The 25,686-nt window shown below is 45.4% G+C and overlaps 1 protein-coding gene across 1 annotated transcript in view; it reads right to left on the bottom strand.

Annotated features, from left to right (window-relative positions):
• CLIC6 (chloride intracellular channel 6) overlaps window positions 1-24,654 on the bottom strand; it is a 43,264-nt gene extending 18,610 nt beyond the window's left edge. Inside the window, exon 1 of the mRNA XM_019922281.3 lies at window positions 23,018-24,654. Coding sequence (XP_019777840.2) covers window positions 23,018-24,310 — 1,293 coding nt within the window. The 5' untranslated portion in view covers window positions 24,311-24,654. The remainder of the gene's footprint in view (window positions 1-23,017) is intronic.
• Window positions 24,655-25,686: the final 1,032 nt, after the last annotated feature.

Below are 25,686 nucleotides of genomic sequence, written 5' to 3'. Positions count from 1 at the left end.
ATTATTTTCTGTTGGTTCCATCCCTTCAGGGAGGACCGCATCAGCCTCTGTAGAGCCAGCGATGAACTGTCTTTTCCCCGGCAGTGCCCATGACACATTCATTTTCCTCCAGCTCCCCTGGCAGCACAGCCAGGCCCACGGAAGTCACTCCAGGAAAACTCACCTTGTGGAGCCAATGGTCACTGTTCTCAAAAGTTCTAAGAAGCTCCTTGTCACGAGGAGTTCCTTTAAACACAGAGAAACCACGCCTCACCCCTGAGGATGATATCAGCAAGCCCAGCCTTATCGGTCCCATCCCCTCCCCAGCCTGCCTGTCCTGGGGTTGCTTTCTTCACCCACCCCAAAGGACAATCGCTGGGTGACCCGGTTTGCCTGCGACTGTGATTTTTAAAGTCGGAAATCCCTCAACCCCCCCAGTAAGCCTCAGGCAAGGTGGCACGGCTGGTCACCCTACTGTCCACCCAGGTGAGAGCTTTATTTTTTGTGAGGGTCAAAAACATTATTAACGACCTCCTAGTAACCTAGAAGTGGGGCTTTGTTCCTCCTTCATCAGAAGACCAACAGCACAGATGAACATAACCGATTGATCAGATTGGGTAGTTGATCTCCTGAATGCTGAGGAGTTGGGACTCTCATCTCCCCGGGAGGGAGAACAGATGAACAGAGGCTGAGGCCTTCTGGGGTGAGGAAAGGACGCGGGAATTTAAGACAAGCCTGGCAAACTCCCCAAATTGCACAGAGCCAGCTAATACAGGAACGGCATTTCCCCTCCCGGCTGTCAGGCCACCTTCGGGAAAGAGAAGCAGTTAAAATCGGTGGTACAGTTCAGGCAGCAACTGTACCCCAGAATTGCCCAGCTCTGGGTGTGACAGACCCAAAAACACTAACTCGAAAAGATATATGCACCCCCATGTTCACTGTACATTATCAATAATAACCAAGATATGGAAACAACCAAGTGTCTACTGGTGGATGAATGGATAATGAAAATGTGGTATATATATACACAATGGAATATAATTAAGCTATTAAAAAATTGAAATCCTGCCATTAGTGACAAGATGGATAGACTCTGAGGGTATTTGAGGACAGAAAAAGACAAATACCATATGATCTCATTTATACGTGGAATCTAAAACAAAACAAAGCTCAGAGTTACAGAGAACAGATTGGTGGTTGCCAGCGGGGCAGGGGGAGGTGAAATGGGTGAAGGGGGTCAAAAGGTACAAACTTCCATTTATAAAATAAATAAGTCCTGGGGATGTAAGGTACAGCATGGTGACTATAGTTAATAAAAGTGTATTTTGTACTTGAAAGTTGCTAAGAGAGTAGATCTTAAAAGTTCTCACCACAAGAAAGAAGAGAATGTCATAACTATGTGTGGTGAGGGATGTTAGCTACACTTTCTTGGGGTGATCATTTCCAAATATACACAAATATTGAATCTTTATGTTGTATACCTAAAGCTAATATAACGTATGTCAAGTATACCTCAATTAAACATTTTTAAAATAAATAAAAATAAAAACTAATTTAAATTAAATTAACAGATAAATAAAGAAACTGTCCTCCCTTGTGGATACTCTGGAAGCTGAGTACCAGCCCATGTTAAACCACAGCCGCTGGAAGAATCGTTTAGTATTTCAGTCAAGATCGATTCTACACGGTTAGGTTCAGCCTCTGAAGCTCTAGGTAAGAAAGAAAATAAGCAAAAACTGAAATGAAATCAGAACACATCCACGTGCGGAGGCTGAGACTCACCTTTCCACACCTTCACGTATTAATATGTGTCAACTTCCTGTTTCCCTCTAGTGGCGCTTGGTTCCGAAAACTGAGGGGGCCCTGAGAGACTGGACACCAGCAAAAGGAAAGACCGACTAAGTGCCTTCCCCTTCTTCTTAAGTTAGAGGATGCAAACCTTGAATTCTTTTTGGTATTCTTGCTTGATTTGGGGTTTGTTTCTGGTTTTTTTTTTTCCTTATCAGATTACCTACCTTATTTGAGTAGCGTCAATAAAGAGCTGAGATTTTAAAAAACTGTCATGTGGATATACGTATATTTGCATAGCGCTTTCTTAAGATTAACAATCATAACCATGAAGTGCACAGAGAGAGGGAAAAGGGCAGAGTATCACTGAGATCTAAGAAATAAAATGATGAAAAACTCTTACAAATTGGTGGTGCAATTCAGGTGGCAAACCCACCCCAGAATAGCCATCGCCGGGTGCAACAGACACTCCAGACCAAAGGGCACCGCGCTAGCGGGCCAGAAACCATGACCTGCTCATCCTTAAATCCTTAACTTGATCTCAACAAAGACCACGATTTCTGTTTGATCCTCCATATTACCCTTCGGGTCAAAAAGAACAGCAAGAACTTCTGTCCCAGTCAAATAGGAAAACCTTCTAGGTATCCCCTAGGTCATCGGCTGGGAGAAAACCTGGCAGACTTGAGTGTACACCTCTTCTGGGGAACTTAGGGCTGGAAAGATCAGTGTGATTAGTAAGTATCAGCTTGGAATTCAGCTCCCACCTCTCATTCTAAAAAAGAAGACACATAAGTAGATTCATCTTCTCAAAATAGCTCACCCAAGGCCTTAAGAAGTTCACAGATTTCAGATCTGTCACTTACAAATGTCATTAGAAACAAAATGGCTATTTTATGAAATGATGATGATGATGGTAATAGCAACTAACACTTACATAGCCTTTGCCCTTTGCAAGCTGTAGTTCTAAACACTCTGCTTTAATTAACTCAGTGAATCCTGAGAGCAACCCTATTAGATGTAGGTGCCATTACTATCTCATTACGCAGGTGAGAAGGTCTCACAGTCGGATTTGAGCCCAGGAATCAGCTAGAGGCTGTCCTCTTCATCCCACTCTGGACCCTGGCCCATGTCCAAATGGAGAGGCTCCAGCGCCAGCAGGGCCCCTCCTCAGCACAAAGGGCACTGGCTGGGTAGTCTGCTTGTTTGTTTTACCCCACCTCCTTTCAGTAAGGTGACTTGGAGGCGACTTGCAGGAATCCATTGTAATAAAACACACAGCAGAAGCAAGTGAAAAGTGCAAAGGACAAACAGTGCTTGGGACATTTCACAGTCCTGGGGGACAACTTTGGTAGCCAAGTGGGCTGGGGGCGTGGAGGGAGCCTCTGGCTGGGTGCTACATGTTCTGTTCCCTCCCTAGGAAACCTGTGCTAGAAGTCAAGACGACAGTGAGCTTGTCTTGCATCCCCTAGCCCCGCACTTGGAGGCAAACAGTCTTCCTGCCAGGTTAACAACAGAGCACCCCCTTCCCAGACGCACACAGCCATGCAGGGCTGGCATCCCCCTGTGAGAACTGGGGAGTCCAGCAAAGCTGTGCAGACAGCCCACTTCTTCTTCCAGCAGGGCAGGCAGCGTCAAGGTACTCCTTGAAAGATCCTGTCAAAACCACTCTAATCCAGTCCAACACAGCCCACGTAGCCTGTTCCTTGTCATGTGGCCGAAAGAGTTTGGGTCTGGGATTTTTAAGGCAGGTAGAACCAAATGCCTAATCTTGGCCATAAACAGCTTTCAATAAAAACAGCAGAGTGTTGAGCACAAAGCAAGACCACTGCCTGCTGTAGAAAAAGGACTTTTAGGACTTGCCCTTCTCATTTCAGAGTCCGAGAAGGCACTGGTTAAGGACTGGTGGGCAATCTCAGAAGCCGCCAGGAAAATAACCACCAATTAACTTTCCAAGTAGGTCTATGCTTGACCTCAACTCATTCTAGCCGTGGCCTGGGGTGACAATGACAGAATGTGAAAGAACAAGTTCAAAGTCTATTTGCCAGTGCAGTAGGCAGAATAATGGCCCCTCAGAGGCCCACATCCTAATACTCAGAACCCGTGAATATGTTACCTCAATGGCAAAAAAGGACTTTGCAAATGTGACGGAGGTTATGGATTTGAGATAGGGAGGCTACCCTGGGCTGTCAGGTGGGCCCAGTCTGGTCACAGGCATCCTCAAAAGTGAGGACCTTTCCCAGCTGTGGTCAGAGAAGATTTGACTAGAGAACAACGGTCAGAGAGATGAATGTTGCTGGCTTTGCAGATGAAGAAAAGGGGGCCCCAAGCCAAGGAATGCAGGTGCCCTGTAGGAGCTGGAAAAGGCAACGACATGGACCTCCCCTAGAGCCTCCAGAAAGAAATGGAGGACCACTGGAGCCTTAGTTTTAGCCCAGTGAGACCTGTGTCAAACTTCTGACCAACGGAACCGTCAAATAATACATCTGAGTTGGTTTAAGCCGCCAAGTGTGTGGTAATGTGTTACAGCAGCAATAGAAAACTAACATAGCTAATGATTCCCTATGGGAATCCTCAACCTTTTCCTAAGATGACGCAGTGGATCAACCGCACAGCAGTCACACAGAAGGGTGAACCCTGAAGTAGGCGGCACTTAGCCTGTTTCTAGAAACTTCCTGCCTGAGCCTCTCCTCATGTGCCAGGGATTTGCAACGTTGTCATTTGAAGAAGCTCTGTATTGAGCCCGCCGATAGCCAAGCCAAGACCACAGCTCCTCTGTGTGGACTTGTGAATTACAACAGCCTTTTTGATCTGAATTCTGGGGAGGTCTGCTCGTTCCTCCACGTCACCTGTGGGGCCACAGAGTCTGGCGGACGAGCCCCTAACACAGGGGGCTTGACTACTTGACTCAGCAGGCTGTATATTCCCCCCAATTTTTTAATTTGGTAAAACCGATCTGAGGACACATCTGGCCAAAACTCTGACAAGGCACAGTTACAGATCATCCTCTCAAGATGACATTTTGCTCTTTTCAATCTTGGCTCCTGACTATGGTTTTTAGAACCTGCCTTCTCAAAAGGACTCTGGCGTCAGGTGTGCAAGGTCTTCAAGAAGTTATTAGCGCCTCCTAGTGGTCTTGAGATGCACTTTCCGACTTCTCACCTTCCCTTTAAACACACCCATTCCTCATTAGGGTCTGGTGGAAGATGTCACAAATAAGTTTTTAGGCCCGGTAGGAGGTTAAACCTTCCCAATTTGCCTGGGACTCAGGTTTCCTGCTACCCAGGACTGTCAGTTTTAAAACCAGGAAAGTCCTGGAAAGACTAGAGTGCCTTGGTTTCCATACCCATGACCCCCTTGAGACCCCACAGGAAAACTACCCAAAGAGGGCATTGTCTTCCTGTCCTTGGCACTGCAATAACCGTGTACCAAACACAATTGGGACCCAAACGGTAATGCCTTTACTAATGCAACTCTCTGTGAGAACAGCAGCTGACTTGAACGCACTTTGCTCATGATAGGAAAATAACAACTGAAGATCTGCAAATTATTTCTGGACTCTCATCGTGGTGGGTGGGAGAGTAGGGTCACCCCATATTCTGGGCAGAGCAGACCATGAAAACGAAATTCTGACTTTCTCTAAAAGTGTTCAGATTCAGTTTGTTCAGAATTCTCTAGCTCTTTTGCAAAATTCTTTAGAAACATGTAGTTTCCTGAAAAATAAACAAACTCCCTCTCTATTTTTCTTTGTAATGTTCATAAGTTTTAAGGAGGCCAAAGGTCTGAAACTATCTACTTACAAAGATGAAAGTCTAGTGCCTTAAAGACACTCATGTTGGTTTCAATGGCCAACTTATGAAAGTTGTATAGATCTGGGTCAGGGAAGGAGGAGACTGGGAATTTTATAATATTTTTTGTTCAATCTGAAACTAGTCAGTTAATCAGAAACATCTTAAAGGTTTTTGAGGGAATTCTCATTGTGGATTTTAGAATGCTTTCCTTTTAACGTTGAAAGATGGCAGAAATCAGAGGCTCTGTGATTAACTTTCCAGGTAGAAGGCAGGGATCACCTGTATGGTATGATATGTGAGTGTTGGGAGAATCCACCTGTCTAAAAATGCCCACATCATCCTTCCACAAAAGCCTGAATCTCAGAGAATTGTCTAGAAAAAAAGCCACTGTCTGTTAAGAAATGGTGCTGGTTACTCTTGTCTTCCCCAGGGCCAACCCAGGGGAGGACACCAGTCCCAGAAACCTCTAACCTTCCCACAAGCTGGCACTGTTTGTCCATTTCCTCATACACAGCATGAAAGGGTCCATTTTGGCAACACTTTCTACGCCTTCCTACAGGTGCCTGATGAAGTGGCAAAGTCGTTAAAGTTCCTTTTGTAAAGGTATGCTTGTCAGATCTCATTCCAAAAAGTTCAAGGCACTTTTAAGAAGCCATATTAATTACTACAGCTGGTCACTATAGCTATGAAAGGTATTCAAAATATAAAATTAAATCCCAAAGACCTTGAATAACCAAAGCAATCTTGAGAACGAAGGCCAAAGCTGGAAGCTCACGCTTCCTGATTTCAAACTACATTACAAATCTATAGTAATCAAAATAATATGGTATTGGCATAAAACCAGACACATAGATTAGTGGAAACAGAACTGAGAGCCCAGAAATAAACCCACGCATGTATAGTCAATTAACTTACAACAGAGGAGGCAAGAATATACAATGGGGAAAGGACAGTCTCTTCAATAAATGGTGTTAAGAAAACTGGACAGCAACATACAAAAGAATGAAACTGGGACACTGTGTTACATCATACACAAAAATTCATTCAAAATGGATTAAAGACTTGAATGCAAGACCTGAAACCACAAAACTCCTAGAAGAAAACATATGCAGAAAGCTCCTTGACATCAGTCTTGGTGACAATTTTTGTATTTGACACCAAAAGAAAAGGCAACAAAAGAAAAAATAAACAAGTGGGACTACATCAAACTAAAAAGTTTCTGCACAGCAAAGGAAACCATCACCAAAATGAAAAGGCAATTTACTGAATGGCAGAAAATATTTTCAAATCATATATCCGATAAGGGGCTAATATCCAAAATATATAAAGACCTTGTACAACTCAACAGCAAAAAAACCTCAAACAATCTGATTTTAAAATGAGCAGAGGATCTGAACAGACATTTTTCCAAAGACATGCGGATGGCCAACAGGCACATGAAAAGATGCTCAACATCACTCATCATCAGGGACATGCAAATCAAAACCACAATGAGACATCACCTCACACCTGTTTTAGAATAGCTATTATCAAGAAGACAAAAAGTAACAAGTGTCGCAGACGGTGTGGAGAGAAGGGAACCCTCACGCACTGTTGGTGGGACTGTAAATTGGTGCAGCCACTGTGGAAAACAGTATAGAAGTTCCTCAGAAAATTAAAAATAGAACTACCATTTGATTCAGCAATTCCATTCCTGGGTATTTATTCGAAGAAAATGAAAACACTAACTCAAAAAGATACATGCACCCCCGTGTTCATTGCAGCACTATTTACAATAGCCAAGATATGGAAACGAACTAAGTGTCCATCAACAGATGAATGGATAAAGAAAATGTGGTATATGTATATGTGTGTATATATATATACACACACACATACACACACATACACACATATATATACACACACACACAAAGGAATATTATTCAGCTATTAAAAAAGATTGAAATATTGCCATTAGTGACAAGATGTATGGATTTTGAGGGCATTATGTTAAGTGAAATAAGTCAGACAGAGAAAGACAAATACCATATGATCTCATTTATATGTGGAATCTTAAAATAAAGAAAAGCAAAACCAGCAAACAAGCTTAGAAATACAGAGAATGGACTGATGGCTGCCAGAGGTGGGGATGGGGGTGAAATGGGTTAAGGGGGCCGAAAGGTATAAGTTTCCAATTATAAAATAAATAATTCATGAGGATGTAACGTACAGCATGGCGACTATAATTAATAATACCATATTGCAGACTTGAAAGTTGGTAAGAAAGTAGATCTTAAAAGTACTCATCACAAGAAAGAAAAATATTTGTAACTCTGTGTGATGATGGATGTTAACTACACTTACTGTGGTGATCATTTTGCAATAAATACAAATATCAAATCATTATGTACACCTGAAACTAACATAATGGTGTATGTCAATTATACCTCAATAAAAGCTAATTAATTAATTAAATCAGGTATACTGAAAAGTAGCGACCTTAGGTACTAAATAGATTTGGTTTTCTAAATTAAAGTTCGTAGTAGATCTCATGGATGACATACTCACTGAAAATTTTTGCTTCATTTTAAAGAACAAACAGAAATGTCTAGTCGATCAGGTAATCAGTTTCTCCTGCCAGTGTCTTGTTTAATGAAATAATGGAATTATCCCTTAATGGTTTTTGCAACTTCAACAAGAAGAGCAAACAAATGAACAGCTCCCAGCACAAACAAAACTTCTCGTAAAGGAGAGGGGCAATTATGTAATGCACAATGGGAGATGCAATTATGCAATGTGTATAATGCAATTATGTGTATAATGCAACTGTATATATATATATTTTATATATATTGTATATATTGTATATATATATTGTATACATTGTATATATGTTGTATAATGCAATGTGTATAATGCAATTATGTAATGCACAATGGGAGATGCCAGATCAATGGTAGAGTGGGAAGGCACTTTTTAATTTAAATGCAACTTTATTCAGTTCAGACCTACATCTTCATGTTTAAGAAACCTAAGCTACATCAACTTGCTAATTTTCCCCGCTGCTCCCTTTTCTCCTGACCACTGAGTTGAAGGTAAGCCTGCATTACTAACCAGAAACCTCAGGTTTCACAAGTTTAGGTTCAAACCAGCCTGTCATCTTGTATCAGTGAAAAGAGACAAAAGAATCAACCAGGAGTACATAAAATCACATTGTGTATAAAATAGGAAAAGGTGGCTTTATGCTTCAAAAGCAGGAAAGTCAGAGTCAGAACCGCCACCCCCCAAAAAAAACATATGGAGTTTAGGAAAATCACAAAATTGTCCTGGAACTGTGCTCGACAGGGTAACTACTCCCATTTTAACAATTAGATTTCATTTTGTATTTCCTTGTAATCTGAGAATTCTTACAAGGTCAGGGGTTCCTAGGTCATGGATAATTAACTTGCTGAACTTGAAAGTTCTTTGTCAGTGAGCAGAGGCACACAGTACCACCTTGTAGTGGTACTACAAGGTGCCAACCTTGATGTTAACCTTGATGTTAGCAATTTGAACGGAGAGATTTTAGAAGACTTCAGACCTTACAGAATTATCTGGAAGCTTTACCTTCCCCCCTTTCCCACTGTTAGTTATATGACTATATTCTCTGGCCTGGCTTGACCCACGCAACAGGGAAGGTCTGTGGTCTCAGACCAAAAGGGACCAGCCAAGTTCCAAATTCGGAGAAACACCTAACTGGCTGACCAAGGCCAAGGCTAATGCCCTGGCTTTATTATACAGAAGTCTTTTCTGTGCCACAATCTTTTTTTGGTGAACTCTCTCCCCACCCTCACCCCTGAGGAAGAAAAAAGAGGGAGTGCTATCCTGTTTCAAGATTCCCTAACCCTGACCTATTAGGTCAAAAAAAACAGTGACCCTGGGGCCAGCTTCGCAGTGGTTCACAAACCGGCCAATGAGCAAACAGTTCAAGGGCTCCTGTTTTCAAAAACGACATTTACGCTAAGTGGCTAGGAACTGGTGTCCCTAATTTGTTGCAAATCTTACTGTGGCCCCAGCGATCCAGTTCCAGGGCAATGGATCCCTTCATCTGCCTGTGGAGAAGGACACACCGACACCACAGGAGAAGAGGCTGGGGATTTCTCAAGATGTTCATTTATTATCCTAAATCCAATCTGGGCAAGGCCAGTTTCTTACGGGAGTGTCTTATTTCAGTTTTGTAAGGCTTGGAAAACTGGGATTCAGAGATGAAACAACAAAATATTACTTTTTATGTAGAATAACTTGAAAATACTGTACACTAGGGTACCTGTAGGTAATTAACTAAATAGGAAAAGACGTGCTCTGTATTTCAGGAAGAAAATAGAATGTGAAGATTTTGTGAGGGTTCTCATTTATCTGTCATCAAAATAAAGGCATCCACACAGATATGAAAATGAGAGAGTCAAGGAGATTCACTGGGCCAGGGAAAGGACTTATTAGGTCTTAGGTATCCTAAGGGGCTACATGCCATGCTTGTCCAGTCCATCCACGGGCACCATGTAAACCAGACCTGCTCTGGTTCCCTGCACCCCATCTGTGTTCAAATCCACACTAACTGATAATGGTCTGCAAGACCCTGGTCACAGAGACCTTCCAACAACACCAGGAGAAGAGGCAGCTGAGGGGGCTTGGTTCGGCACTATCTCGTTTGGCACGAGGGTAAACATGGCACAAAACACTGGGTGCCCCAAACCAGGAAACAAAACCTCGTTCTGAAAGACAAAATTGTGCAAAAATAATAAAAGAAAAGATTTCCTTTTATGGAATTTGGGATGTTTAAGAATGCTTGAGAATGTTTGTTGAATCCATGAATCCATGAGTCAATCAATCAATCCATGACCCCCTCAATCCATGACCCCGCCCCGCTGACATTGACGGTCAGCACTCCACCGCACTGTGAACAGAAATACTCAGTGTCTGATGTGTCAACACATCCTCAAGGTGGACAGGACGGCGACAATGTGGCAGAAGGAGAGACCCCACCCCCCAGAGAAGAGTCAGCTTCCAGAATTCCCGTGCTTTACTCTATTCCTGACCCAGTTTGGGGAACCCGTTGTGTTGAGAACATTCCGAAATCCCACCTACAGTGGATACAGTTTAAAGCCGTAAACTCACTTCACATTACTATTCTCTGTGAATCGGTTTAATAACTTCAGGGGATTTTTAACTCTTTCCATTTTTATTCTGACGTTATTGGTGCAGCAAGTAAGAACTTAATAAGTCATACTCTACAAACCTTGAAAAGCCAATTCACCTAATTTGCCAGAATAAGGTATAGTTCTGAAAATCTGGACTGCAGATTAAAACATAATTCTGTTACTGAGATATCACCCGCTGCTACCTTTTGGTGGAAAGACGTGCATAATAAGTGGCCCTGGGAAAGATGATGGAGTTGAACTGATATATTCACTGATTTTCCCACGGAAACAATGATACAAGAGAAGATTATTTTCTTTGCCAAGAACTAAAGGAATAACTTTTGTAGAAATGCCCAATAAACTACAAAATTGGGGGAGGAGTGTCCAATGAAAGACAAAGTGTTCTAAAGGGTATATAAACCCTTTAAGTGGGTGACAGAGATGACATGAGGAGAAACCAATGGAAAAGTGATAGAGTCCCTTAAAGTACTAAATTCTTAACTAATTTCACAATTTCTGTTAGGGGCAAGGAATGCAGGAAAGCTTCTTTCTTTGGGGAGATTGTGACATGGCAGTCATCGGAATTTGATATGCTAGCTCAAATTCTGGAATTCCTACTTGCGAGTCTCCTTTAGAGACTGAAGGACACCCACATTCATGAGACACACCACTTACTGAGGTCCGATAACCTCTCCTCCGGCACCCTCTGCCCAGGCTTTTCTCAGCACAGCATCATCATCTCCCTTCTTCCTCTATAGTCTGTGCCAGCACAGTCCCCACTGGTCTTATCCCCACATCTTGGTTAGGGCAGGAAGGAGCCATGTGGGGTGGTTCCAGAGAGCAGAACACTCTGCAGTTAGGAGGGATGAGGGTCCGTGGGCAGGTGAACAGAAAGCTGGACCACGCAGCTGCGCTCCCATATCACCACCCATGATTCTGCCACGGTCAACAGGAAGGGCTGTAGGAGGCTGCTTGCAGGTAAAAGGCCAGCGGTTCCAGCTGTACCATCACCATGACTACTGTGTAGCACAGACCATCTGAAGGTCTTCTCGGTTTCTTTAACTTTTCTGCAAGGCAGAGGGAACGCTAACTGGAGAGGAAACTGCCCAGTTGGCTCCCTGGACTTGCGCCCCTTCTGGTTCCTCTTCTGCCCTCTGGTGGAGCCAGCGAGGACAGCAACAACCAATAAAACCCAGCACCAGAAACAAGGCTCCTTGCAGATAAGAATCGTGGCCCTCATTTTCATACCTTTGTTGGTATCGTTTATTGTTATCATACTAGCTCATCCCATGACACGAACATTACGCATCACACTTCTTGTAAGCCTATAAAGGAGAAATGTATCATAAGTGCAGCGAGTATTGAGTGTTTTTCTTCTTAAAGAAATAAATGACTACACAGTTGATATCATTTTCTAGACTGACTTTGCACACCCAAGGAGGGGAAAGCTTTGCTGCACTTTATCAGTAAAATGTGTTTATTAGAGTCCTCGGTCCAGGCCACAAAGGGGATTATGCTCTGTCTTGAAAAATGCTTCTCACTCCTCCATAACCTTAGAACTCAGGGACGATTTCATTCCTCATTACGCCTAGATCCTAATATATATTTTAGATCTTAAAACTTTGAAACAGATCTGAGCTTTTCAAAAAGGCTATGAAACCTAAATTCATTCCCAAGAATGTATAGTATTTATTCTTTTCGACTGCGTAACAATGTCTTATGAGGTGGATTAGGTGGGTGACCACCCTTGACCCACAAACTTAATCACTGAACCCAATTGCTCTTAGCTTTCAATTCTGGCCACATGCTTAGTTATGTCGGCGTTCATTGTCACAGTGGGTGGAATCAACTCATAAGAAGCACACGGACGAACAAAATGAAACTTGCTACTTTTTATCCTCCTATATGAATTCTGCTTTAAAAACTCTGGGCCTGTTTTTAATCCTTATTTAATCATATGGCCTGATACCAACTGAAGCTTTTACACAGAGATGAAAAGCTTATTTCCTTGTAAAATTCTCACAAGGAATTATTACAACAAAGGAACACCTTGTTCTGGAAGACCAGCTTAATAACGCAGCCTGTTTCTCTATACCCTGGCGGTTTATGTTCTTGAATGACTGAGCGTATTCCATTTCTTAGAGTGACTCCAAAGGGGAAAACGCATGCACCAAACAGAAGAACTGGCCACACGGGGCCCTCCTTTTACCTGCACTGCCCCCCACCCCGCTTGGAACTAATTTAACCCGCTCTGCACCTCTCACCTTGGTCATCTTTCCGCCCACTCAGATTTCACCGGCTTAGAAGTGTCATAAGTCACATGTGCCAGTTACCTTTGGCCCGGTAACAAATCGCTCCACATTTAGCAGCCTAAGTTGTGTGCTTTATTATAGATCATGATTTGTGAGTTAGGAATTTGGGTAGGGTAAGGCTTGCCTAAATGATCCTTCTATTCCATGTGACGTTGACAAGGTCACTCAGCGGTGTCCAGCTGGTGAATGGGCTGGTCCCAGGGGTTCAAGACAGCTTCACACACTTGTCCGGTGTCTTGGCAGGTTGGCTGGAAGGCTGTGCGGCTGGGATGGTCAACTGGAGCGCCTACAGGCAGCCCCTCCAGTATGCTGGCCTCAGGGGCCTCACTGAACAAGGCAGAAGCCGCACGGCCTTTTGTAATAAAAACCACACAGCATCACTCCCACCATATGCTACTGGTTACCAAGTGGTCACAGAGGTCAGGCCACGTTCAGAGGGAGGAGAATCAGACCCCACTTCCCAATGGCAGGAGGGTCAAGGGATCTGTAGCCTTCTTTAATCCACCACACTATCCGATTTCAGGGTGTGCTGAAATGCTCACATCATTTACTTATAGATCCAGGTCTTGACTAACTTGAACTGGTTTAAAATTTTTTTAGCAGTGCCTAAAAGCAATGGTGTTGTTTTGTATTACCCAGTGATGAGCAGAGCACTGTATCTGCAGTACTTACTAGAGCACATCTCACTAGCTGGAGAGTAACAGAGTAATCTTCCTTTATTGCTGCTGTCCACGATGCGAATAATCATAATATATTTGTTAAAATGGCATTAACAAAAAAAGTCTCCCTCCATATCTGATGTGTCAATACCTCTGAGTTTTCTTAAGCATGGATTTCTCTGTTCAGAGAGTTAAATGACACCAAAAGAGCCATTGAGTGCAACCCACACTTCATCTCGTCTGACCATTTATGGGAAGAGAGTTGAAGGCATCCAGCCTGGATGGAGTTCAAGCAAAAGGAACAAAGTTGGGGAGAGATTAAATCTTTCCAAGATTCTTTGAACTCACCGTGTCCAACGCCCTGACACCAAAGGCACCAAAAAAAAAGTGTTAATCATCCCCATTTAGGAAGAAAGCCTTATGTCTCCGGATCTCCAATAACACCTTTATGCTGGGTGATCTTCACAGCACATGACAGCTGAGATGTGCTGCATGTCTTGGTCATGCTTGTGGCCACTGTCCTAAGGGCCCCATCAGAACCCCTCGTGTGCCCCCAGCCAGGGAAGAGAACAGGTGCCCCCCTGATGATCCTCATCCCCACAGCCCACTGTGGCTGGAGGTGGGCTAGTGGCACCGGAGGGGGATGGATAGGTGTGCATAATGAGGGGCTTCCTACTGGCCACCCTCCCCAGCAAAGAGTCTCACTGGCCGGAAGGCAGAATCTCACCGGTTTAAAAGGGAACCCAATCTCTTGCTTCTCCAGAACAGCTCTAAACTTGCACACTCGAAACAAAAAGGGGGCACTGAGACTAGTAGCTACTTAACCAGCACGTACTGCTTCTCCTTTGTATCAATAAGAATAAGTGGCTGTCTCTTAGATATGACAAAGAAATGACTGTAAAAAGGGCATATGGAGTGGCCCAGATCGGGGCTCGAGACCCTCTTTTCTTGTGCATTATAGTTATGGAATTGAGATTTGTTGTGGTAAGTACTACAGCTACATCATCATTGAATATAAAAAATAATAATAACTCCAGTGCTTTACACACTGCTAAAATTTTCTTAAACCAGTTCAAGTTAGCAAAGACCTGGATCTAAATAAATGATGTGAGCATTTCGGCATACCCTGAAATCAGATAGTGTGGTGGGTTAAAGAAGGCTACAGATCCTCTGACTCTCCTCGCATTGGGAAGTGGTCTGATTCTCCTCCCTCTGAATGTGGCCTGACTTCTGTGACTACTTGGTAACCACTAGAATATGGTGGGAAAGGCCATGTAGCTTCTGCCTTGTCCACTGACCCTCCCTGAGGCCAGCATACTGGAGGGGCTGCCTGTAGGCGCTCCAGTTGACCATCCCAGGTGCACAGCCTTCCAGCCAACCTGCCAAGACACCAGACAAGTGTGTGAAGCTGTCTTGAACCCCTGGGACCAGCCCATTCACCAGCTGAACACCGCTGAGTGACCTGCATCACTCCCCCATTTTGGTCGTCAACTGTATTCCTTACCATAGTCTCCTGCCATGGAATTAGAAAGGTAAAAATGATTTTTAACAGGCCTAGTACTTTAATAGTTGGTCAGTTACCGTGCTCAGACAAAAGCCAACGTCTGTAAATGCAACCTGACAGTTGAGGCATTGCTGGCTTAGATGGAAAGAATCTACGAAATCATAAAATTTACATTCTGCAAAATGTACCATTAAAAGCTGACCACGCCCTCACAGGCATAGAAAATGAACTTATGGTTAACAAAGGGGAAAGCAGGGAGGAGGGACAAATTAGGCGTTTGGGATTAACAGATACAAGCTACTACATATAAAATAGATAAACGACAAGGACCAAGGACGTACTCTATAGCACAGGGAGCTATATTCAATATCCGGTACTAAACCACACTGGAAAAGAATGCAAAACTGTGTGTGTGTGTGTGTGTGTGTGTGAATGTATAACGGAATCACTTTGCTGTACACCAGAAACTAACATAACATTGTAAATCAAAAATAAAAATCACAGCTGACCACGCAATTCAGTCCACCTGATATAGTAGCCACGTTTGTTCACTGCCATCATTCATTGATCCGTGCACTGTACACAGCACAACCTTCCACATAGAAGGGGAGTACAGCAGAAGGGCAGAGCCCTTGCGGTCAGAGATCTAGAGGCCAAATCTCTCCTTTCTGTCCGTCAGCACCCGGGCTGCCGTCCCGCTCTGCCCACCTGTCCCACCAACCCCTCCCCCGCGCCATGTTCTCCTCCCTCGCACAGCATCGTAATTATCTCCTTCCGGATCACTCTCTAAGGCTAAGGCTGCAGAAAAGCAGGAGCTGTGTTCATCACTGTTTGTCACTGTAGTACCCCCAGCCCCATGCAGAGTGTCTGGTACGTGGTGGGTACTCAATAAACATTCCCTTTCAATAGCCTACTTGGGTCCAAAATACCACTTGGTAGTTTGAAAGACTGAGAAGCAGCTTTTCTTCGCCCCATATCAAGACTCAACTTTCAGATGGATGACCAAGTGAAGAAGGAAAGAGAGAGAGTAAGTTGGGGTAGAGTCCATAAAACGGGTAAAAATGGAGAATTTTTTTAATCTGATGATCTTGCACGCATATATAAAATCAGACTTTCCTTCACAGACTGAATAAATATATATCAACATGGTCTGTGTTTCTCCATAAAGCTACCCTTCCAGAAGCTTCAAAATTATCTTTCCAAACAATCTTTGATATTTGTATATTTCCATCCTCCCTCTCATCAAACATAAGCTATGGGTAGGCTTCCACAATTCACTGGTCCTCTACAGATAGGATTTGTGATCAATCTGTACACATTTTGGTCAATTCTTTCAATGCATGGAATCCAAAAAGAACATCTGGCTAGGAGACACAACCTTGGAAACAATACTGATATCACTTTATCGCAGATGACTACTGATCACGAATCCGTTTCGGAAGACGGCAAGCCAAGATCAAAGTGATATACCTTCCATTTTCAGATGGAGCAGGGTGGGGTATGAAATGACGCTGCTATCTATACATGTTAAGCTTTGTTTTGAACAGGAATTCATACAATGTAAGAAGTGGGAAACTGATTGTAGAATACACCCATTACTAGAAAAATGCAAAATTTTTAACAAGAATGTGAGAGAGCTACAGGCACTGATAGGGAATGATTTCTAAGATATGATGTTAAGTAAAGAATGTAAGATATAACCGAATGTATTTCCAGTGTACTACTTTTATGAAAAAGAAAAAAGTAGGTGTGGTGTTTTTTTTTAATATGTCCACAAATTCTTTGACTTTCTCTTTAAAAGGTGGGATGGAATTCCAATCTCCCTGAAGGCTGGACCTAGTTAAGAGAATAAAACAGAAATGACTGTGTGACTTCTGAGACAAGGTCATAAAAGGCATTCTTCTCTCTTGGATCCCCCTGCTCTGGGGAAAGCCAGATGTCATGTTTGAGGACACTAAAGCAGCCCTATGGGGAGGGTCCAAGTGACGAGCAATTGAACCTCTTGCCAACAGCCATGTGAGTCAACCACTGTGGAAGTGGATCCAACCACAATCAATCCTTCAGATGACACCACAGCCCTGCAAACATCTTGGCTACAACTTCAGGAGCCAGAACTACCCAACTAAGCTGCTCCCAAATTCCTGATGCAGAGAAACTGTGAATAATAAACGTTTATTGTTTTAAGATGCTAAGTCTCAGAGTAATTTGTTACACAGCAGTAAGTAACTAAAACAGTGAGGATACTTACATATATGTTTGAATATGCACAGAATATCTCTAGGGAGAAAACTGAGAGGCTGGGCCTCAGGCATGGATGAAGATTTATTTTTCATCACATTGTATTGTTTTATAAGTTTTTCTTATCCTAATATATTGTTTTTTCTTTTAAAAAAGTACATTTTACAAAAGAATCTCATGGATTACATGAATGACCAAACTGTGCATAAATATCTTTAACCTCTATTTTATTTCAATTTTTAAAAAATTTAATTTACTCAACTTTTGAAATAAAGTAGAAGAAAATAGTAAAATAGAAGTTGAAATATTTTAGAAGATATCTCCCTCAACTTTGCCCAGATACAGACCCCAGTTAACAAATCATCACTCTGTCAGAAAAAGAGCAGAGAAAATCAATGATGGAAAAGGAGAAGCTTAGGAGATTTAAGCATCCACCTCCCCAACTCTCAGAGAAAACTTTTCTTTGCTGAATATCAAAGGAGCTCAGAAAATGGCTAGCACAAAGCCAGCCTATTTTAGAAAATCTTGAAGAATTTGTGCTAGGGATTATCAAAGGGTCCTACTCTCTGTGTCTCCCCAAATACAACTGAATCAATAACTCTTTAGTGACCACCACTGTATGTGCAGGTCGTCCTATATATACTCTCATAGCGTCCTACTCATCCTTGATCCCATCTTCTCTTCCTACCAGCATTACCAGGGTGCCCATTATGTACCAGACCCTGTGCCAGACTATGACATCTTCAGGGAGAAGAGTGTCTCTGGCTCTTCCACAAGGGACACTAGACTGGGGCAGCGGGGAACGGGGCTTGAGTCCAGCTTCTCACTAGCCAAGTCACCTTGAGCCAATCATCCATCCATCTGGTTATTTACCTACCATTACCAAAACTCACTGACTGAGGACCTCCCACGAGCCCACCACCGTGCCAGGCAGTAAGGACACCCTGTGGATCTCATGCGCGTGCACTGTGCACACACGTGTGCATAAGAAGTTAGCAAAGCATGATGTTCCACCTTGGTTTCCACCCCAACTAACCTTGTATGATTTCATAGACGTCATTTGTAAGTAAGTGGTGTTGACACTCAGAAAACAAATGACAAAAAAATGTCATTTGGGGGGAAACATTAAAGTCCCTGAAGTGCATTTTTGCTCATTTCCCTTCTAAACACACAATTCATACTTAGTTATGAAAATAACATCTCCCTTTCAAGCTCTTCAGAGACCAAACCCCACAGGGCAGGTCTCAGCCTGCTCACACCTGGCTGAAGATGCACAGACAGCTGCAGCCTTCTGACCCACCAGGAGCGCCTCAGATGTTGGTCCCCACAGACCCCCGCCCCGCTCCCATCCCCCCGTGTGATATGACAATGCTTGGGAGGCTTGATTTAGTTACTTATTTATTTGGGGAGGGGAGGTATCTCCAGGTGACAATGCTCATTCAAAGCCTTGTCTTTTTTTTTAACTTTTTATTTTCTATTAGAGTATAGTCGATTAACAACGCTGTGATAGTTTCAGGTGCACAGCAAAGCGACTCAGCCATACATACACATGTAGCCATTCTCCCCCAGACTCCCTTCCCGTCCAGGCTGCCACATAACACTGAGCAGAGTTCCCTGTGCTGTACAGTAGGTCCTTGCTGGTTATCCTCAAAGGCCATGTCTTTCTCAAGTTCTACTTTGTTCCGTCCTCAGTTTCACCTCCCTGGAGAACCCAAACGTGATGGCAAATGCAAGTCTTCAAGCTCAGCGTTAGCTGTGTATTAGTGGTTTATATGAATGACCTCCGAAACGTAATTTAAGAAATTCTTAGTCTCTGGCCCAGGATTATTCACGGGTCACATTAAGATTTTTTAAGTCATGTGAATTTGCCAGAAAATCCGTATCTCAGACTATCCCATCCCTAGACACTGCCTCAAAGTATTAGATGAACCGAACCTGTAAGTGAGACTTCCTTGGCGACCAAACCGCCACAGCTGCTGAAGTCCTAACCTTACGCTATGGTGTTAGTATTTTGTTTGTCGTTTGTTGTTACTATGTTGGTGTGTTATTATGTTGTCCTCCTTCCTTTTCACGAACAAAGAAGAAAAGAATCTTCCTTACTAAATATATTGCAGGGTTGCCGTATAATTAGATGGTAAATAATGAACACTTCTTTGAGAAAACAGAACTAAAACTTAGCATAGTCAGCAATTCATTTACCATACAGTAATTGAAGGAGGCTTTCCTGTGGCCTGTTCTATACATTCCTGGCTCTTTTGCATCCAAGAAGACATTCTTGCATACGTATAGAATAAAACAAAATGACTAATAAAATGACAATTCTCACAAAGATGGGGAACATAAACCACCAGGTGGCTAAAATTAGAAGCAGATTTTATTATTACATTTTACTGGGTCGTATGTCATTACTTTCTGGTAATCAATACATTTATTTGTAACCAATACATTTATTTTTTTAAAGAGGAAGAAATGTAAAAGTTAAAAGTTCCCAAATAGAATGAGGGCTAGTTAATTTTAAAAATTGTGTTTAGTAGGCTGTCATATGAAGCCTAGGAGAATGTTCTCTCCTTAAAGAACAGTTTTACACATCAATCATGGAATCAAAAACCCACCAAGACACACTTGCCTGACATGTTTACAGAACCCAGGAGGTCAGACGTCCATTATGGAATACAGCGTCCAGATAAAGCGGGGCCCAAAGAAGGAACCTAGAGAAGGTTAAATCTGGCAAAGAAATCCTATTCTGAACTAAATTAAGGATTTTAAATCGAGTATTACAAACTCAAGAGCTAAAATAGTCTAAAGGGTTTTTGCTTGATTTGGGATCTTTTGTTTTTCAAGGGAATGATTAGAAGGATAAGAAGAAAGTAAGGACTTCCCTGGTGGTCCAGTGGTTAAGACCCCATGCTTCCAATGCAGGGGGCACGGGTTCGATCCCCGGTCAGGGAACTAAGATCCCGCATGCAGTGTGGCATGGCCAAAAAGCAAAAAAAAGAAGAAGAAAGTGAGTTATGCCTTAACAATCCTACGGGGCACATCCTAGGTGACCCTCAGAAGCTGTATCAAGCAGTAGTTGCTTGAAAACCAATTTCACTGTTTGGAGATCCATTTGTTTCCTTAAAGAAAGGAAAACAACAACTGAGCACCAAGCCAATCATCAAACATTCTGGTTAAGCAGTCCACGACATGCCCCCTTGCCTCTGCCTTCACAAACTACTGAGCAGAGTCTGAGAAAACAACTTGTTTTTACCTTTCATAATATTCTTTTCCCCAGAAAATGGAGGTAATTAGGAAACTAGAGATATTTGCCAGAAATAAATATATAAATAAAATGGCAGGGATGGAATGGGAAAGGGATTATTCCTGTGCAAAATCAATGAAAGTTTATCAGAGCTGAGCAGATGTAACAATAAGAAGTCACATTTATAGCAGGCTTATTTCAAGTCAGGTACTGTTCTGAGTGTTTTATACAATCCTAATTTTGAATGCCCCACAAACTCATGGAGTAGGAACTATGATTGTTCCTGTTTTATCCATAAGCAACAAAGGCACAGAAAGATCAAGTAACTTGCCCAAGGTCACACAGCAAGAAAGGAGCAGAGCCAGGATTTGGTCCCAGACCCACTGGCTCTAAACTCTGTGCTGTTGATCACTACAGTCTACTATCTCACACAGGCAGCCACCCGTTCACACACACCTTCACGTTCCAGACCTGTGTTCCACGTTGGAGACAGCACGCAGAAGGTAGTGCCATGTGTGAGTGGAGCTTAGACAGAGGGATACCCAACCCAAATTGGGGTTAGAAAAGTCTCCCCAGAGGAGATGATGGCCATGCTGAATCTTGGACACATAGCAGAGAGCCAGGCAGGGAAGACCGGGAGGGTTGAAGGGAAGGAAACTCGATTCAGGTACAGCACATGCAAAATTTCCAGGCAGAAAAGAATGTGGTTCCCTCTAGGACCAGTAAGTAGTCTAACAAAGCTGGCATAGCGGTACCATGGGTAGCAAAGCTGGATGGGAGGGATACTCAGGCAGTGCCAACTAGACAGGAATCACATCGCGGATAGCCTTGTGACCTGGCTAAGGAGTGTGGATTTATCTGAAAGTCTGTAATAAACAACTGAAGATTATACTAGGAAACAAAATGATCAGATCTTTTCTTTCTTAGCTCACTGGCTATGACAAAGGGACTAGATTCGAGGGAGCCGAGGATGGAAGCAGAAAGACTATTAGGAAGCTGTGTTTCCAAGCTGTAACAAGAGGCTGGAATTATGTAGTCAGGCGACCAGAACAAGGGGAAATTTCTTAAACCAAGGAGCAGATTTGGGGCACACACAGCAACACTGTGCTCGGATTTCCCCCTCCCCTAACTTCCCTGAAGTCTTCTGGCTCCCAGTGACCCTCCTAGGGATTGTACCCTCAGGTTATGTCCCAATACATAATCGTAAAATGTCTCAGCATCTTAAAATTTGCTCAGAACAGCACAGTGAAGAAACGCAAGGCTGTTCTTCCCAAACTCTCTTGCCACCCAAAGAATTCCTGAAATTCTGATCTTAATCACTTTGGGAACTGGTTTTTTTTTTTTTTTTTTTTTGGCTTATTAAAATTTGCTTATATTTCTCCCAAGGAGGTTTAGGTCATAACCGGCCTCTATAAGCCTGAAAGTATTTTGGAAGGATTATGATTCAACATACAATGCACATTCTTGACCTTATTATCTGCTGTTTTCCCCATCTGGCCAAAGGTCTTTGGGAAGGGCTTTTTCAACAAAGATCCCCCTGTGAGCTGCCCCCGGAACCTAGTTCCTCATTTGTGATGTCTTGTAGGAATGTCTATTTAAACCTAAAACTTCCTCACTTGTGTCTCTACAGAATCCTTGTCCTCTTTGAATCTTTGAAGTAAGGCTGAAACTAGGACATAAAGGCAGACGATGTTCAAGTCGTCAGCATCTTGCATTCTTCCAAAGTAAATGTTAAATGTTCAATAAATATTACAGTATTTAAATAAACTTCCACTTTCCTCCCAAACATACCTTATCAATTCTACAGAAATGGAAGACCTTTTTGGAGCTGAAAATTTGGGCCCGCTCTGGGTCTCTGAGGTTTGAGTCCAGAGATACTTCTCACATGACAACCTACCTGTTTGCATTTATTCACTTTAGGTATTAACGTTTCCTTTGGCAGAAATTGCTTTGAACATCAGCAGGGCTGGGTGGGGTTTTGTTTTTGTTTTTTAAAGTGAATTCTTTAATAACCTCCTGACTAGAAGGGCTAGTTAGGATTTTCAGTACAAAGGACAGGGGGACGCTGGACCCGCATCCCCATCTCCCACCACTCTCACCCCAAACTTTTTGATTCCAAACCCTCAGTTCTTCTTTGTAACGCTCCTTTACCTCTTCTCCCTGAAACCCAAGCTGTCCCGCCTCTCCCCCCACCCGCACCCCCCACCGCCACCCCGCGGATAGAAGTGCTCGGTGACCATCAGGGCTCCAAGAGCTTCATCCCTGCGCGTCCCTCTGGGATCAGATCTCAACAGACCAAGACTAAGGATGGGAGGGGACGTCCTGGGAGTTGCAAGAAGCCAGATTTACCTTCACGAAGAGGGTGATGTCGTGCTCCTGTCCCGGGGCCCCCTCCTCGGACACCTCGCCGTCCTCCTGGCCACCGTTCACCGGCGCGGTCTCGTCGCCGCGCTCGGTGCTGCCCCCCTCCGCCAGGTGGTTGCTCAGCTCGGCCTCGGGTTCCCGGGCCTCCGTCGGCTGGGCCACCTCCACATCCGCGCTGCCATCGAGGGGCTCGTCCGCGCCCCCGGCTGTGGCCTCCTCGCCTGGCTCCTCTGGACCCCGCTCTCGCCTCTCCTCCTCTGCCTCCTCTCTCTGCCCCAGGGGCGCACCCTGGTCCTCGTCCTCGCCAGCATCTGCCCTCGCGCCCCCGGGGGCCGCTTCCTGTGACTCCTCTCCCTCCCGGCCCCCTGTCTCTTCCGCGGCCCCCGCCGCTGCACCCGGAGGCTCCCCCGCAAGCTCCCCAGGGCTGCACTCCGCGCTCTCCGACGCTGCGGCCTCAGTCGCCTCGGCCTGGGTCTGCGGGCTGCTGTCCCCTCCATCCCGGGGCTCACCCTGGGCCCTGTGCGCCTCTCCCGCCGGCCCCCCGACATCCGTGCTGACCCCCGCCGGCCCCTCGGCGACCGTGCTGACCCCCGTCGGCCCCTCAGCGTCCACGCGGAGCCCCGCCGGTCCTTCGGGGACCATGCTGTCCCCCGCCGGCCCCTCGGCGACCGTGCTGTCCCCCGCCGGCCCCTCGGTGACTGTGCTGTCCCCAGCCGGCGCCTCGGCGGCCGTGCTGTCCCCCGTCAGCCCGTCAGCGTCCATGCGGGCCCCCGCCGGCCCAGGCGCGCTGCCTCCCGGCTCCTCCGGCCCGCTCTCCGCCTCTTCCTTCGCCCCGGGGGCCGCGGGATCCCCAGGCTCCACCTGAGCCTCCCCCGGGGCCTCGCCCTGCGCACCGCACCCCGGGCTCGCCTCCTCCGCCAGCTCCGCGCCGCTCGCCCGCTCCTCTCCCTCCCGGGAGCCCTCCTCCGACTCGGCCTCGCCCTGCTCTCCGCTCGCGCCCCGCGTCTCAGCCCCCGGGCCACCGCCTGCGTCCGGCGCCACCTCGCCCGCGCGCCCTCCGTCCGGCCCCGGCCCTTCTCCTTCCGTCACCTCGGCCGTCGCGGCTGCGCCCGGCCCCCCGCCCCTCGGCGCCTCCGCGGCGCCCTCTCTCGCCTCCTGCCTCTGCGCCTCAGGGCCGGAAGCCCCCGGCTCGCCCCGTCTCTCCGCCTGAAGCGCCGAGCCCTCGGGCTGGCTCTGGGGACCCGGGGAGCCCCCGTCCGGCTCCGCGACCTCGGTCATAGCCGCAGATCCCTGTCTTTGACCAGAGACCCTTCCTGGACGCTGCTGAGGAGCCAGGTGGCGCTGGGCGAAGGGCGCGGTGCCAGGGGCCGCTGCGCCAGCTGCGAGAGGACCCCCTGCCCGGGACTCTGGAGGCGCCTGGGCGGTACGCTGGGCGCGCGGGGCGAAATCCTCCCGCTCCAAAACGCTGCGCCCCTTCTCCCGGGCTTAAGCTCTCTGGGCTATTCCTCCTCCGCTCGTGCTTCTCGCTGGTTGCGCGCCTGATTCCCACCTGGACCCTAATTCCGACCTTGGTTCCCTGGAAACGCGCTCGCGGAGGTGCAGTGCGCTGCTGGGGAGGGTGCTTAGCTGCTGCACCCTTTGAAATGCCTGGCCCTCTGTCCAGGGGTTGACCAGAAGTCCCCGGTGCCAACTCCATCCCCACTGGGACTTGGGCGGGGTTTGCATCCCCTCTTCTCTGCCTATTTGAGTGGCCTGAGAGCCTGGCCAATGACAGTCTTTCTTGTGACCTTTGTGGGTTTCAGTGAAAAGATCCTGATTCTACTGACCGCTTCGGTGTTTTCTGGAACGGCTTCAAGTTCCAGAGCCATTAAAATCACCCCCAAACACACACGACACCCAAACACCTAATTCCCACCTTCCCAGGGGTCAGGGGTTAAGCTCAGCAGCTGTGCAACTGCAGATGCCCCTGTAGTGCTTCAGTGTCCTAGAGCAGAAGGGTAAATCCTGAAAGAAAGAAGGGGAGGCCACACGGCCTCCTTCCAATTTCTCCAGGGCCCTGCTGAGAAGTTCCAGAGGCCCCGTATAGGAGCAAGTGGAGCCAGGTGACCTTCTTGGACCAGGGATGGGTCCTGTACTCTCTCCATGACAAGTACTGGGGGGTCTGCCCTCTGGGGTTATATTCTGCATCTCCCTGGTCCCTGAAGATGCCAAGAACCTGCTTATCTTTCTGATTCTCCTAGATTTTCTAAACCCATGTTCAAGGCTTTCGCCTTAAAGTTGTGTGTTAAGGGCTTGGGGAGCTGAAGGTGGGGAGACGAAAATGGAAGATTTGAAGAAAGGGAGCTATGGAAATCACTGGATTAGAAATCTCCCAGGATCACAGACCTTTCCTCTTAGAAGAAGAAGAAGAAGAAGAAAGAAGAAGAAGGAGGAGAAGGAGGAGAAGGAGAAGGAGAAGAAGGGGAGGGGAGGGGAGGGGGGAGGAGGGGGAGAAGGAGAAGGAGAAGAAGTTATGATGAAAATTATGTAGTCAGTGTATGTGTCAGGCTGGATCATGTGGGTGACAGTAAGGGGCTGGTTGCCCAGGGTGGCACAGCCTAAATGTGAGCGAGCAGTGTTCCCAGATCAAGACTGATTGAACTTGTCAGGCTCTC

Source organism: Tursiops truncatus, chromosome 4, assembly GCF_011762595.2.
Source record: "Tursiops truncatus isolate mTurTru1 chromosome 4, mTurTru1.mat.Y, whole genome shotgun sequence".
Classification (NCBI taxonomy): domain Eukaryota; kingdom Metazoa; phylum Chordata; class Mammalia; order Artiodactyla; family Delphinidae; genus Tursiops; species Tursiops truncatus.
This window is presented reverse-complemented; position numbering and strand designations above follow the sequence as displayed.